Below are 16,444 nucleotides of genomic sequence, written 5' to 3'. Positions count from 1 at the left end.
AAAAATTAAAATGGACTATGAGAAAACCTTCCAGGCTGGAGATAAACATTGGCAAGTAATCCTGTGCCTCCTGAGTGGGCCCAGCGGACTGCATCCTCTTTCCTGCCAGCTACCTAGAAAGAGGATTCCAGTTAAGCCTTCCCTTTCTTTTCCGGATAGCTTTCACCACCCAGGAATACATTCTCAGCCACTGCTGTTTCTACACTTTACATGAAAGGCGTCATGCTGCCAGCTGGTCTTCGGAGACTCACTTCAGACGCTCAAGAACAGCTTTCAGGACACAGCTCTGGGTTGGTTCAGCCTTGCGGCTAGCAGCATCAGCTAGCTACAGAAGTATACTGTGACCCATATGAATGGTGCATTTGCAACACTCATGAACACCTTTCCCTGCAGATACTAGAAGCTCTGGACTGCAGGGCTTTGCTACGTCCCAAACTAGTAAGTCAAAATTTACAATCCTTCAGGGAATATCGCAGTGTGGAATGGAATTTCACTGTGATGCCTGCATGCCTCTGAGAACCAATGAGACTCAGATTTTGTACTGGTTCTTTTGCACCATTTTATAAAACCCAGTTTTGATTCAATGCAGTGACCTATTGTCCCAACACACACGGTGACCTTTTAAGCACCAGAAACACAAACTATAAGCCTAAATAATAAGAGAAAGCATCCCAGTGTTTAGCCTTTTGCTTTTTCTGCTGGTATTTCTGACTGAACTATGTTTTTAACTTCAATGAAATGATATTTGCCAATAGTTTCCTCTGCCATCTTCGCATTTACCGAAGACACAAATAAGGTGCTCCATTACCACCCTCTAAAATCACGGTTTTACTGGTCTTCGAAAAATACCCGAGGTTAATTTTTGTACTTGATGCGAGGTGAGATGTTATCTCATTGTTTCCCATCCCAAGTATTCCAGCACAAGACACCTGCTTATCCACACTGGCCACTGTACTAGCTTCAGCGTGACAATTCCCATGCATTCACGGTCCGTCACTCCACTAGTCTAGCTACCTCTATAGCGTAGCTTTGGTTGTTTTGATGTAGCTGGTAAAGACAAGGTGCAAGCTTCATTCTTTTTCATATCTTTGCCATTCTCATCTTTTGCTCTATCATATAAATTACAGGCCCAGATTGCCTACTTCTATCTATACAAATATTTGAACTTGGATGGCATTGTACTGAATCTACAATGTATAGAGAAGGATAAATTTTTACATTGTACCTTCTAATGTCTGTACCTGATACTAGTCACTTTATTCATTGAGGTCGTCTGTAATATTTCTCAATAGTTTTTTAAACTTTTCACCACTTTCTTATGTAGTTTATCAGATTCATTGCTTAGTAATTATTTCTGTGCCCGTGTCAGGTATTTTTAGCTGTGATTTTTCTTTTATTTTTAAGTCAGGAGAATTGATTGTGAATAGAGCATTGTTAAATCTCCTTATTAATTCTAGTAATTCAGCTGTAGGGTTTTTCAGTGTTCTATCAATATATTGATGATTACATCATTTGGGGAGATGAGTTCTGATGTTTCCATCCTAATGAACACCACATCTTCTTTTTTCTTAGTTTACGGCTATGGCCAAGGATTCTATCCTGAGGTATCGGTCTTGAAATGGTGCCTTTGCCTAAGCTGTCGAGGGTGCACTTAAAGACAAAGGAGAAGAATTCCTAGGAACTTCTTCCTTAAAAACACGGGCAACTGTTTGTGGAAATGAGTTAGTCTTCTATGACCAACTTGCTAAGACATTTTTTCTAAATTACATATATAGAATTTTATCAAATATTTTTTCAATGTCTTGGATTAAATATATTTTTTCTTTTCATAATTACTATGGTAAATTCTATCACTATTTGAACAGAATCTGATTTTAAGTTACCAGAACAAATAGGATTTCTTAGCTCTTATACTTTGAAATGTATTTTATACACTGCTAGATTTAATTAGAAACATCCTCTTGGATACTTATGCATTTGGATCATTAATAAAATCAGTTACAACTTTTCAGTTCTTGTCGAGTGCTGACATCAAGGTTATGGTGGCTTGAGGGAGTGGTGAACTGCTGCCTTTCCTACTGGACTGTCCAAAAGAGGGCGCCAGCTCGAAGTTACTTCATGCTGTGCTTGGTGGAATTCCTGGTAAAAAGCAACCAGCTTTACCACTGTGTAAAATGATTTTACTTTTAAAATGACTAGGCCATTTTTTAGATAAATAGTTATAAGATTGTTTAGGTTATATATGGGACATTTTTATATAAAACATAATTTTTAAAATTAGTCACTAAAACATACTATAATACACTGATTTCACCTAATTTTGGCTTAAATTACCTAGTTTTTAAAATAAAAAGATTTAATACTTATTTATGTATCTGTGTATAGTCTTTAAAATAAAGGTTTAATATTTACTTATATATATTTGTGTTAGCCACACAAGGTCAGAGGAGAGTGTTGAATCTCCTGGATCTTGGATTACATGTGGTTGTGAGTTGGGACCAAACTCTGGTCCTCTGCAAGAGGGACCCACCCTTCAATGTCAAGTCACCTTTCTAGCCCGCGAGATTTCCAATTGATAACTAGGTTCCCTCAGCTAACTGCAGCTATAATTCCACTACCTGTTCATTTCCACAGCTGCTACTGTGAGGTCAGATGGAGGCGTTTGCTTGCTTTCTTATAAACAAAACTTCCATGTCTTGCAGTAAAATACACACGTGGGCTTCTTTCCATCTGTCCCGTCAATATCACTTGGGTACAATGAACCTTTGGGTTAGTTTTCCATCTGGATAATTCTCAGAGGTCACGCCCTTCACTACTGGCCCTGTCTCACCTGCTCTGGGAGTTCTAGACAGGTGTACGGCAGATGGTCCTGCCTCATCCCTGTGCTTCTTAACGTCCCTGTTCTTTGTTCCGCTTCTGGCCTTCTTATGCTGCATTCTTCTGATTCCTTAAGTCCAGTTTTCTAATTCATTAGTCTTTCTCAACAATCTCAAACGTGATATCAAGCCTGCTCAAAGAAATTTAATTTCCATTTTTCATTTATATAAATGTGACTTAGTGTTTCTCCAAATTTTCTCACTCTTTACTGTATTTCTCATTTTTTATTCTACCTCTTCTGCAATTCAACAAATATTCTGAGTTTCAGAATTCAAATACAAGAATTTTGATTTTACTTGGTAAAATCTTGGGTACAGCCTCTTTTTTTTACATAAAGTATTTTTTAAAAAATGTATGTTGCTTATTTTCTTGGGGATGTTATTTGAGGTTTATTTAGTTTTTGACTTGTTTCTTGTATTCCTATCAACTGGATGCTGCTGTCCTGGTTGCCTGTTTACTTTAGCCTCTTTTGACTTTTCTTATCTGTTTATCAGTAAAACAAAGAGGTTTCAATTTTATATGTCATATTTGGGTCTTGAACTAATATTTATTGCTTTTATGAGAGTCTATTAAATTTTTATTTTATTGATCATTCTTAAGGTCATTTAACCAACAATTTATTTTTCACAGCATTCTGTGACGACTTCTGCAGACTGAGCTACACTCACGCCTCTGCTTCTCTTTGCCCAGAATGACACAGATGTCCTCTGTGGTCAGGGCTCCTCTCAGTGCTCACAGGTCTGAACAACAGGCTCGTCAACTCAAGTGAGGTGTTGATTTCTGCATCAGAGCACTGATGGAGCTTTCTAGAACACTTGTGCCTTGTGGGGAGTGAAGGGTTGATCGGCAACAGGAGAGGGTATGTTGGCTAGAATGTCGCAAGAGAAGAGGTGATCTGGGAGTCCAACACCTCCTTTTGCTTCCAAACAAGGCAGGAAATACTTTACTTTGCATGTACAGAATTCTTGGTTAGTCATCTTGCTGACAAAGCTGCCCCCTTTTCCAGCACCGAAGTATACCCACTCCAGATCTAGCATCATCTTAAGAGTCTAGTTTGTTTCTCTTTAGGAGGAGATCTCGTAAACTGCTCATCTCTTAAGCAAATATTACTGGGGTTTTGGTTTTTTGAGCTTTTAAAAAAGAAAATCAAGTGGAAAATTCTATGTGCACTAGCTAGGTTGGGGACTTAGGGTGACAGGGATGGAATGGTCTAGCTGTCCATCATGACAATCCATGCCCGCTGTTCTTCTGGGATTCAACGGAGACCTACAGCCTGCCCAGGGGCTCCCAAGAGCTCTTCCCCATACCAACACACACTCTTTGTTGCTTCTTTTTCTGTCCAAGTTATAATTTCATTGCTCAGGGCTGTTCTTCAGTAAAGGCCCCTTTCCTGAACTAGGGCTGCTGCTAACTGACTTCCATTTCTGCAGCATCCTAGTCACTGAGTGAGGATTCCAAACTGGAGAGGAGGAAGTACTTAAGATCAACCTGCCAGCTGAGCAAGCATTCTCCCAAATTATAAAATGCAGACATACACCATGTGTTTTCATATGTGAATTATACAGTAACATACTTAATATCCCAATATTATAAAACAGAAGCTTATTAAACATCAAGAACTTGTCACAGAAGAATTACAAAGAATCCTCACTGGTACCCATGCTCCCGGAAAGTCCTGTGTCAGATTGCCATCACCCTCTCCCCAATTGACTTTTCTCTATCTGTGCAGGAATGTTATGGAACTTCCCAGTACACTGTGTGGACATCTTCTCTTCCAAACTCTCCTGCCTTACAGGCGTCAAGAGGATGAGTCTCAGTTCCACAGACGCCTCTACCAACTCAGAGTGATTTTTATCTTCCCATAGCTTTGTAACTAGCAAAGGCTGCCCTGTTCCCAGCCCACTGGCTGCTAGAGAAGCCAACAATTCCTGGTCTTCATGAGTTTGCTTTTAAGACACAAACCGGGAGCTTATGCATTTTTAATGCCACAGACAACATTAATAACAACTTGTAGGGCCACAGAAGAGAATTAAGGCTCTCTTTCACAGAATGCTCCCTCTCTGATGACAGAGTTCACATGCTTCATCAACCACTGGATTCAGTATGGGGACCCCTTGCTGTCCAGCCCAGCCTGCCTATTTCTGGAAGAAGGCACAGTATATTTAACAAGTGTGTGTTTCCTTAATAGAGTCTAAGGTCATTTACTGTGACGCCTTCTGTTTGGGTTTCTTTGCCTATTCATTTTCTTTTAATTTAGGCATCTCGTTACATGCCTTTTAATTTATTTCCTTCACATATACTAGGGACCAATGGAGCACGGTGCTCTTCTCTTCTGGAATCCCCTTGACATGCACTACTCTAAGTGTTGGCCTCCTCCCCTTGAATACCCACACTCGGGGTCATCAAGAGCCTCATCACACATGTAGGCGGTGCCTCAACAAAAGGCTCTCTTTCTCTCACTTGATTGTGTTGCCTGGTGGCTTCTGTGAAACCTACTGCTCATCTTTCCCTGCCCTCTCCACAGAACGCTTTAGAGACAAGTTCTTACTTGGATTATTGTGTCCAGAGGATACAAGTTGAGAGTCCTGAAAAAAGAAAAACAAGAAATATCAATTAATGCTCTTATTTCCATTTTCCAAACTAAAGTTGAATACATGATATGTTACTCATTATTCAGAACCAAGTCTCCATTCTAAACTCTACCAGCTACTGTCACGAGACACATCTACACGAGCGTGCTTGTTAAGAAGTCCTGGGAGTATAGTTACAATTGCAGTCATTTTTCATTATTGAATTTTTGTTTGGTCTTATTGAGGTGATAATTCACATCATACAAAACAAACATTCGGAAACAAGAAATTCTGTGGCTTGTGGTACTTTCAAGTTGTTGAATGACTGCCACCTCTACCTACGTGCAAGCACCCCATCACTCAAGCATTAAGTCCCCTACCCTTTAAGCAGTATCCCCTACATCCCCCTTTCCCTGTCCCTCAGCCCCTACCTGTTTGCATCTGTGTTTTTGGACTTTCCCATTCTGGTATCTCATCTACCTAGAACCACACATCTGTGACCTTCTGAGTCTGGCTTCTTCAGTTAGAATGCTGCACTGGAATTTCATTCTTGTTGGAACTGGTATCAGTAGCCATATCTTCACCTCTCCCTCCTCCATCTTCCTCTCTTCTTCCTTTGGCAAGGTCTCACTATACAATCTATGCTGGCCTAGTATTTATAATCCTCCTACCTCAGGCTTCTGAGTGCCAGGATTATCGGTATGTGCTATGGTTCATTTTATGGATGAATACTATTGGATATGTAAGATGATATTTTATGCACACACCTGCTGATAGCATATAGTGTCTATATTCTGTGAGCTGTGCTGCTGACTGAAACATACACAGCTCTTGTTTTAAATCCTTCTCTGTATATACCTAGAGGTAGAATTTGGGGTCTTATGAAACTCTTTGTAAATGTTTTGAGAAGCACAAGCTGTTTCCTGTGGTGGCAGAACCCTGTCATTCCTATCAGAAATGTATAAAGGCTCCAATCTCTCAACATCCTCGCCAGCACTTACTATTTTAATTGGTTTTTTTTTTTTGTAGTCATCTCTGTATGGGAAGAATGGCATCTCATTGTGCTTTTTATTTGTATTTGCCTAAAAAACTAAAGATGTTAAACATTTTCCCACACAGTTGATGACTATTTTCATTTTTGAAGAAATACCTATTCAAGTAATTCATCATTTTATGTAGTTATTTACGTTTTTGTTATTGAGTTGAAAGAGGTCCTCACACAGTTGATTCTATACCCTTACTAGATGTATGGTCTGACGATAATTCCCCCGTTTTCTAGTATTCTCTTATTACTGATAATGTCCTCTGATGCACATAACTTTTATATTTTTATATTTATTTAATTTTTCTTTTGTCGTTCATACTTTGGTGGGTTGTATTTTAGAACCTATCACTGAAACCAAGGTTACAGAGAAATAACCTTGTGTTTTCTTCTATGAAATTTATGACTTTAGTTTCCAGCTTTAGTCACTGATACATTACATTAATGTCTCTGGAACCAACTCATTTGCCTCTGAATGTGTCCTACTTCTAATGTCTTTACAGACGACGGCTGCCAGCCCCATCTTGACTGGACACACTCTACTGAGCAACTGTGATCTCATTGTGATAGACACAAAGGTTATTATGCAGAAGCATTAAGTCGCAATGGCATAAATCCAGTATTACTCTGTATCTTAGATTTAGTTACTACTCAGGTAAATAGATTGAACCTGCTTTTATTTGTATTAAAATGAAATGCAAACTTCTGTCTTGAGAATTTAAATTTTCTTTCTTTGTAAAATTGTTTTTTTAACATAAAATATAAGAGTGAGTTATATAAGAAGATGGTAAGAGTGTAAATAAAAATGTGTCCTGGTACATAAAATCTAAAACTCCTATATAATTCTGATATGTGGAATAAAAACCTAGTGAAATGGAATCAACTACTAATATATGACTTGATGTGTTTCTACAACAGTTTGCTCTAGGAATGCAGTTGCTATCAGGCAGGGGGAAGACACTTAATAGGACCGGTGATATTTACATCTAAGTAATAATGTCCATTTTAGAAAGGAACCCCTCCGGGATAGGATAAAAGAAGCCAGGCTGTTGGGTAGGAGCTGTGTGGCCCGAGTTACACAGAAGCCCAAGGAACCTTTCTTAGGTAATAATGAGCTATTTGCCTTCAGAAGAGCAACGAGTTTAGTTCTTACTCTGGAACTCAGCTTTTGGAAAATCAGAGTGTGAAGATGAAATAAATAAACCACTCCTGCAGTGACAGGCCTGAAGCCTAATCTGCAAAGCGACGCTGGCCTACTTTGGGTACATTCTGTAATACAAAAAAAAAAATAAATAAATAAATGTCCACAATTAAAGACTCCAGATGGGTTGGTGAGCTCTTCTCCAATTAATTTGGAGTTTATATATGGACACAGTTTGTTTTAGCTTTAATTTGTAGGAAACATTTTGGGCCTCAGTCAGTCAGCGTCTCCGTGCTGTGCGTAGGCTGTGGCTCTAGGCGGAGGAGACTCGCCATCAATGGACAAGGATGGTAACTGGCATGGATTTCAGCACTCAGCCTGTTCTTCTAAAAACAGACAGGGAGGCCTTTTCTGATTCTCTGCCCACACTAACGGGAGTAGGGTGCTCATTTGCTGATCTCTCCTGCACCTTGTACGACAGCTACTGGCTTCCCCTCTTTTGAAGCAGAGAGTCAGGATGAACTTGCCGTTCACAGGAAGCTTCATCCCTACATCCCAGAAGATCAAATTTTAGCTAAAAAACCCCTCTGATTAATGACTTATTATTTCATTTTGCATGGGGGAGAGAAGGACAAGCAGAATATGCTTAAAATAATTGCTTGCAAAAAAATCACTACAGAAGATGGCATAGAAAAAGATATGAATGAACTCAGACTTTGTTCCTACTGCACTCATGTCTTCTGACTACCAGATTAGCTCAGAAAACACTAACTCATTAAATTCCAATATTTCCAGGTTGTCATCCTTTGGGTAGAAAAGCAATCTCGTGTGTGTGTGTGTGTGTGTGTGTGTGTGTGTGTGTGTTGACAAATTCTGGGATCTGTTCTCACTTTCTGCCTTGTTTGAGGCAGTGTTTCCCTTGTTTGTACTTCTGCACTACATACGCCAGGCTAGCCAGCCCACAAGTTTCTGCCTCATCCTGTGAGTGCTGGGGTTAGGGCTTGCTATTGTTCTGGCTTTTTACACGGGGGTCTAGAGATCTAAGCTCAGGCCATCAGACTTGCACAGCAAGCACTTTTACCCAGAGCGATCTCCCAAGGCCCTGACCATCATTCTTAACTACAGCTGGCCCAGCGACTCATTAGTCTGTTCTTGGAGGCATTCGTTTCTTTAAGAAAACATGGATGCTCTCTGAACCCTGATAAACTATCTGCCACCCTTCCTTGTCCAGTTAGCTGTGAAATCCCAGAGGCCTCCACAGTGTGGAATTGGTCCTTCTTCAGGAAGCCAGTGCCAGGTTGGGTCAAAGCAGAAAAAGGTAACTGCTTTCTCCAAATAGCTGGAGTCCTTTCCACTTTCAAGTTCACACCAACTAACCAGACACCAACATGCTTGTGGATTCTACCTCAGAGGCTGTCTCCGCCCTGGTGATTCACCTTCTGTTAGTGCACTCCTGGAGAGTGCCAGTCCTTTTCAGCATCTCCCTGACCTTTCTGTTAGGCTGCTTAGAGACTATGCCAGTGAGTCCTGTGAGTCAAGAGTGAGGGATGCATACGAATGACTAACTCTGGCTAAAAGTGATGTCACGGGGCTGTCTGGGTGCTTCAACCTGTGTGTTCAAAGTTCCCTCTTGGGACATACGTCTCACTGGTTTCTGTAATTCAAGAGAGTCTTGCCCTCTGAGATCTTCCTGACTCTGAGCGAGACTTCGTTGCTTCTTTGTTTTATTTTCAAGTATGAGATTTTAAAAAGAAAACTATATTGAGGTATAAAAGCACACATGTAAAAAGGACACTTGATAAGGTCAAAAGAATCTTACTTTGATGACTGTTTTAATCGAAGCATGGCTCTGTAATAATTGATAAAGAAACCTCACTGAGACAGGAAAAAAAAAAAAAAAACCAAACTGCTGTCATCTCCTATCAGGACATCCTCATGTTTCTGTGCTGTTTCTAGCTTATCAGGGTCACACTTCAAATGTGCTATTCTGGTGATCAAGCGCACAGTGGGGAGAATCAGCCCTTCTGCCTTTAAAGAATAACTTAGTTTGAAGTTCCAACACTAGAACTATTATTTGGCATCTTGGGAATCCTTGAAACCCCTTAAACGTGGTATTTAACTCATAAAAATTTGTGATTTTGCTCAAGATAGAAATTACTAGGCGCACTGGTGTTCATGATAGCCGTTTAGTGAGGTACAATAATGAATAACATGTTTCATAAGATGCATCATGGCATTTTAATCAAATGAGGACCCATCAGCCCATGTACTACTGTAATGGTCAATTTTATTTATCAGTTTGATTGGATTGAGGAGCACCTAAGAGATTAGTAAAACACATATCTGGCTATGTCTTTGAGGGGTTTCCAGGGTTATTTAGACCACAAGGCTCTGACTTGTAGACAAACAACATGGTGGAATTATTAGGAAATGGTGATGGTGGGAGGTAGGGTCTAGGAGGAGGAAGTAGGTCACCATGTCTTTCCTCTGCTCCCTGCTGTATATAGGGACTACTCTGCTCAACAGACCCTTCCCTCCGGGATGAACGGAATCATCCAAAACTGGGAGCCTACACGAGCCCTCTTCCCCTTCACTTGTGTCTGGAACTCTGGCCACAGTGTTGAGAAAGGAACTAATCTGACTGCCATGAAAGGAAACTTTGGTAATTACCATCAGATGCCACTGACTGTGAAACAAAAGCCAATTCTGGGCTTCTTGAAATGAGCTGTAGATCAATGAAAGAAGAGGATTTTCAACTACAGTTTTGGAGGAAAGCAGTACTCATACTGGTATGGTGAGAACATTTCTCTTTTAAACACTTTATTTTTATTATTCTTAAAAATGAAGTACGTGTGTGTGTGTATGTGCGTGTGTAAGAGCAGGAGGGGATCAGACGCCCTGGAGCTGTGAGCTGTCTGACATGCCAAGTCCTACTTCTGTAAGAGCAGCAAGTTCTGTGTGCCCTCTCTCCAGCCCTTGGTGTTGGTAGTTTTTAAAAATAATGGCTTTGCCGAACTTTTTGAAGTTGACTCCACTCACATTTCTCCTTGTTTATTCATTAGTTCATCACTAGAATTACCAAAAGCTATAAATGGAAAAATTTTATATTTTCATATGACTCCTGAAGCTAGTTAACAAAAGAAATGTAACTGTACAACTCTGGTAGGATTTGTTCACTCAGTAGTCACTTTAATTTCCTCAAAATATCTATCTATCTATCTATCTATCTATCTATCTATCTATCTATCTATCTACCTACCTACCTACCTACCTACCTATCCAGTGTAAGTGTGTGTGTGAAGGTCAAAGGATAACTTCTATGAACCACTTCTCTTCTACAATGCAAGTCATGGGGATAGAACTTAGGTACTGATGAATATTTTGTTTGTGCTTTAACAAATAAAGCTTGCCTAAAGATCAGAGTGTGGAGCTAGCCACTAGCTAGCCATGGGGCCCAGGTAGTGGTGACACACACCTTTAATCCCAGCACTCGGGAGGTGGAGGCTGGAGGCGGAGGCAGAGGCTGAGGCAGAGGCTTCTCTGTGAGTTCAAGGCCACCCTGGGCTATGCTAGATTGATCCAGTCTAAAAGAGGATCAGAGGTAAGCAGTGGTGGCTCACACCTTTAATCCCAGTACTTGGCAGTCACATGCCTTTAATCTCAGCACTAGGGAGGTGGAGACAGAAAGGGATGTGGCTGGGCAGAGAGAGGAATATAAGGCAGGAAGGAGTTCATAGCATTCAGTCTGAGGACATGCAGAGACAGGATTTCGCCCCCTATGGTCTGGTGACTCAGTAGAGGTAAAAAGAACTTTAGTGGCTGGATGCTCTGCTTCTCTTATCTTTCACCCCCTAATATCTGACTCTGGGTTTTTACTATTAAGACCAAATAGAATGTGTGCTACATCTGGCACCCAACTTGGTTATCAGCTACAGGTCCTCAGGCTTGGCATCTTTGCTGGCCCCAAGCAGTCTTGTTTCCTTTCGTTCTGCTTCAATGAGGCTCACGTTGACAAAATATAATTTATAGTTAATTTAAATGTTTCCTTCTGAGGTAATGTGAATCATGAAGCCTTAGTGCAAATATTCACTGGGAGATGTGAGGCACGCCGAGCAACCTGCAGGAGATGTGTGGTAAGCCGTCCAACTGCGGGCACTTCCCTCCACACGTGCTGGCTCTCATTCTCCTTCCTGGAGAATTGAGAGGAAGGCAGTCAATTCTCATTTCTGTAATGATGCTAGAATTCTGTGCAAGGCTTTGAAAACCACTCAGCAAGAATAGTTCCAGATGAGGGCTGATCCGCCAGATTCATCACTCCTAGCCACGTGAAAGCTCCCAAGATGCCCCTGGGTTGGGATGCGTATTCCGACCCAGACTGAAAAGCATATTTCACTTTCCAGCTCTTTATTTGCATTTCAAGTTATGAGATTGCTGCAAAATGAAGGGGAAAGGGGCAGAGAGAATTCATTTTCTTCTCTCTTGGCTGAGATACCTGGTAATGAATGGCAGCCAATTTACAGGAGTCATGGATTGTTTTCTTTACCAAATCCAATTACTTTTGAGATTTGAAGAACGAGGCAGAAATGCCGGGCAGTGTTTGTCTAGGGAACTGTGACTCCAAATCAAGTCCCGAGAGGACAGAATCGAAAGCCAAGTTCATTATCAACTGACTTTGCTTTAGTATATATCTTTTAATACTTAGACAAAATGAAGAGATTCTCACAAGTGTTTAGCTAATTAAATTAGTGACACTGGAGAAACTCAGGATGTGCGGTGCAGTAAAATTGACTTTTCCTTTCGTGAGAGCCAATGACACCCTTAATCTTAATAAGGTCTTGGCTCCATTATTTATTAGTCGTTTTGAAGATTTTTTTTTGCCCCTCAAATTCCATAGACAGTTCTAGCTCGATAATCCAAACATTAGTAGACTAATCAGTTAGCGGCACTGCCCAGTTGTCAGTAAATTAATAAGCGAGGTAAGGGTACAGAGAGAAGCACTCTAGAATTGGCCACCAGCAGAGCCAGTGGGGAAGCACCTGGCTCCGTGTTCGGGGCTGTGGACTCTGCCCTGGCACCACACACAGAAGTAGCGCACTCTACCGTAAACGCCAATAACTATCTTTGTAATAGGCAGAGTCCTGGCAGCCTCAAAGATGGTGAAGCTGCTAATTCCACGGCCCAGCGAATATGCCACCTCACATGGGAAAAAGGCAGTTATGGATGTGATTTGGCTAATGATTTTAAAGTAGGGAATTATTCAGGGAGGCCAAATATCATTTCAAGATTCCTGATAAGACAAAGGAGGATGCTGGAGGAAGTCACAGGAGCCAAGACAAGCAGAAGTCAGTTATGTGGGAAGCCCTCTGTATGCGGTGAATATGTGTTGCTTTACTGGTTGATGAATAAAGCTGTTTTGGCCTATGTCTGGACAGAATACAGCTAAGAGGGGAAGCTACACTGAGTACAGGGAGAAAGCAGGCGGAGTTGTGGGAGACACCAGCAGCAGCTGGATGAGTAAGATGTCAGAGCAGTACCAGTTAAGCCACCGGGCACGTGGTGATACACAGCTTATTAGAATTGGGTTAATTTACATGTAGAGCTAGCCAGTAAGAAGCCTGAGCCACCAGCCGAATGACTATAATTAATATTAAGTCTCAGAATGATTATTTCATTTTTTATTCATATTTTTCCTGCGGGGACTGAGGGGCAGGAGCAAAACCAGTCCTCTGGGACTGGATGGGACAAAGAAAAGACTTCCAGCTTCAGGTCAGAGTAAAAGGAGCCCTTAGCAAGGAAGCTTCCAGAAGCAGGCAAAGGAAGAAATAAAACTGTCCTTGGAGACAACCTAAAATGTCCTTGGAGACCACATAAAGAGCAGAGCCCTGCCCAGGGCCTGATTTCAGGCAGCAAACCTGACCTCAAGGCTCCGCCCTCCAGAGCAGTGAGACCATAAATGTGTGCTGTCCTCAGACACTAAGTGTGTGGCGGGGTTACTGCAGAAGCAGGCACCAGCTCCATTTTATCCTACAAGACAATGATGAGTATTCTCAGCCAAACTGTTTGAGAGGAGGCGTTAGTAAGATGGCCCACACTCCTGGACCATAAATCATTTACAGGCTCTTTCTCAGGGACTCAAAACAAACAAACAAACAGACAAACAGACCAAGAACCTAGGGATGAGTTCTATACAACCCCCACAGGGGTCCTAAATAGGGTAGTTTCCATTCATGTTTGAAATTCTCTGCCTTTTGAATAAATAATAGTTTATTTCTCAGTAAAAAGAAATTATCTAACACCTAGCTATTTGTTTTTAAAGGTGGATTTTTCACAGGCGTATCATCATATGTTAGATCGCTGGAACATGCTCACTTAGTTAACGTGAATACACTTTTGGGCGTGTATTTCCATGCTCACTACAGGCCCCAGAAACTGTCGTTCTACCCTCAGATACTGTAAGTTTGACTATATTAGATTCTACACAGAAGCAGAATCATAAGCAATAATAGAGCACTTTTCTTTCAGTTTTGGCTTATTTCCTTTAGCACACACACATGTACATATATATTTATATACACATATGTAAATACATACTAGACCTTATGTAAATGCACCATATATCTGATATATGACATACATGTATACATGTCCTATACATGATATGTGTGAATGATATGTAGCGTTACTATACCAAAAATAAAACTGTAGTTAATATTATATTGATTGTATCATACACTTAGAATTTGATAAGAAGGCAGATCATATGTGTGTATGTGTGTACGTACCTGCACACATACACGCACATGCATGTCAGAGTGTGCCTTTGGAGGTCAAAAGACAACTTTCAAGAGACAATTCTCTACTTCTACCATGTGGATGCCAGGGATTGATCTTAGGGAAGCAGGTCTTGCCGGCAAGCACCTTTATCCTATTGAATAATTTTACTGGCCCCTTTACTGTATTTTAATTTGTTAACTATAATTCATAATGCCATCAAAATGACATTTTTGCATTAGCACCTTAAAATCTCAGTGTCACCTTAGGAGTTAAGTTCCTACTTAAGTATGTACATGGCAGTAAACAGAACACATTTTGGGATAGGAATGGGAGCAAAATATGCTTTGGGATGTGCCCACTTCTATCACTACAGTGCCATAGATGTGTGTATTTTAGAAAGCCCAGCACTCAGGAGTCAGAGGCAGGTGGATCTCTGTGACATCGAGGCCAGTATGGTCTACACAGTGAGTTCCAGGACAGACAGGGCTACACAGGGCAACCTGGTCTTGAAAACAAACAAATAGTTAAAAAGCAAAGCTTGTCTGATTGCATTCTGGGTAGATTCAGGTCAGATTTTGTGCAGATTGTGACACTTTCTTCTTTCTGCACCTCTCCCTCTCCACCCCCATCCTTGTCTTTTTTTTGAGGCAGAGTCTTAGTATGTTGTCAAAGCTAGTCTTTGAAGTCCCGGGGTCAGAAGATCCTCTGCCTCATCCTTTCAAGTAGCTGGGACGACAGGTGTCTTACCACGCCCAGCTTAGTAGGCCTGATTTACCTAAGTTATTGAGAAATGTGTGTGTGTGCGCGTGAATAGTGAGGCCTAAAGACACATTTTAAATTCCAGGGAGAAAAATGGGCTTATGTGTTAACAGTGCTGCAGTAATCTACTAACGGCTACAAAGATGATAGCTATTGTCTCCCAACTTCCACCATCTACATTTTTTAAAATAAAAAAAAAACATGTTAGAATTAGAAATAGAGACCATTGTTAGAATATTGGAAAAGGGAGGGTTTTCTTCCCTCTGACAGAAAAATTAAACACTTTTCTAGATAAAAGGCACATAAATAAAGTTACAAAATGATTCCATTATATGCGCTAGACAAATGAGTAAGATAAGAGAAGTAACTACAAATCATTTTTATGAAGTGGCAATGGATGTGAATGGGAGACCCACAGAGGAAGAATAGCCGCTGCCGAAGCTAGAAGTAATTGGGGAAATGCAAATTAAAACAACGAGATATCAACTTTTCATCCATCATACCAGCACAACGATAAAACCCTGGATAGTATTAATCATTGGCTAGGATACAGAAAAAGACTTCCTGAAACACAGCCAAGTGTAAATGTGGTTTCCAGGGGTTCGATATCATAATTTCTGTCCTGACTGGGGGCAGTCGATGGCAGGCACACAAGGGGACATTCACAAAGAGTGCCTGTGGACCTGGTGTTTGTAGTAATAGATCATAAACAATAGGCCTACCTCTACGAATGGAGTAGGCAAATCTACACTACCCAGTATTTTGCTGCTGTCCACAGTCACTCAGAAGGTCCTCCCAGTACACTTGGTTGAGGGAAATATAATCAGCTCTTAAGAGTCTGTTGGGAGAGTGCTTGCCTAGCAGGTGTGAGGCCTTGGGTTTGACTATTTGCAAGAAAGAGAGGGAAGGAGAAAAGGAAGGAAGGAGGGAGGGAAGGAGGAAGAGGTAAAGAGAGCAGTCAAAGTCTAATTCTTAGAACAGAATTTTTTTTTTTGGGTAATGGAAATGAACAATTATTTCAATGATTCACTCTAGAAGGTTGTGATATTTCTATACAGAACAGATTGGCTGCGGAATGTCATTGAGTTTCCTACTTTCCTTCCTTTCTACCTGCATAATTTGATCTTTGATAAAGAGTACTTAGCTATTTAGAAAAGCCATGGGAAGCATACTAGACTCAGGTATACTTTAAGTGTGTCTTGTGGCTGAGTTCCTTTAGAAGACATAGGCATCCCTTTTAAATCTTAGGAAATTGGATAAGGATAGGCAGAATTAAATACT

General features: G+C 40.8%; 1 protein-coding gene across 5 annotated transcripts in view; it reads right to left on the bottom strand.

The window, feature by feature from the left end:
* Aff3 (ALF transcription elongation factor 3) overlaps positions 1–16,444 on the bottom strand; it is a 471,150-nt gene that overhangs the window by 158,037 nt on the left and 296,669 nt on the right. For all 5 annotated transcript variants that reach the window (XM_050134761.1, XM_050134764.1, XM_050134763.1 and 2 more), the window contains one exon: positions 5,426–5,462. In XM_050134761.1, the coding sequence (XP_049990718.1) occupies positions 5,426–5,462 (37 nt within the window). The remainder of the gene's footprint in view (positions 1–5,425; positions 5,463–16,444) is intronic.

Source organism: Alexandromys fortis, unplaced genomic scaffold (genome assembly GCF_014885135.2).
Source record: "Alexandromys fortis isolate MF-2015 unplaced genomic scaffold, M_Fortis_MF-2015_v1.1 scaffold_20, whole genome shotgun sequence".
NCBI lineage: Eukaryota > Metazoa > Chordata > Mammalia > Rodentia > Cricetidae > Alexandromys > Alexandromys fortis.
Note: the sequence above shows the minus strand (reverse complement) of the source record. Positions and strands in the feature narration are given on the sequence as shown.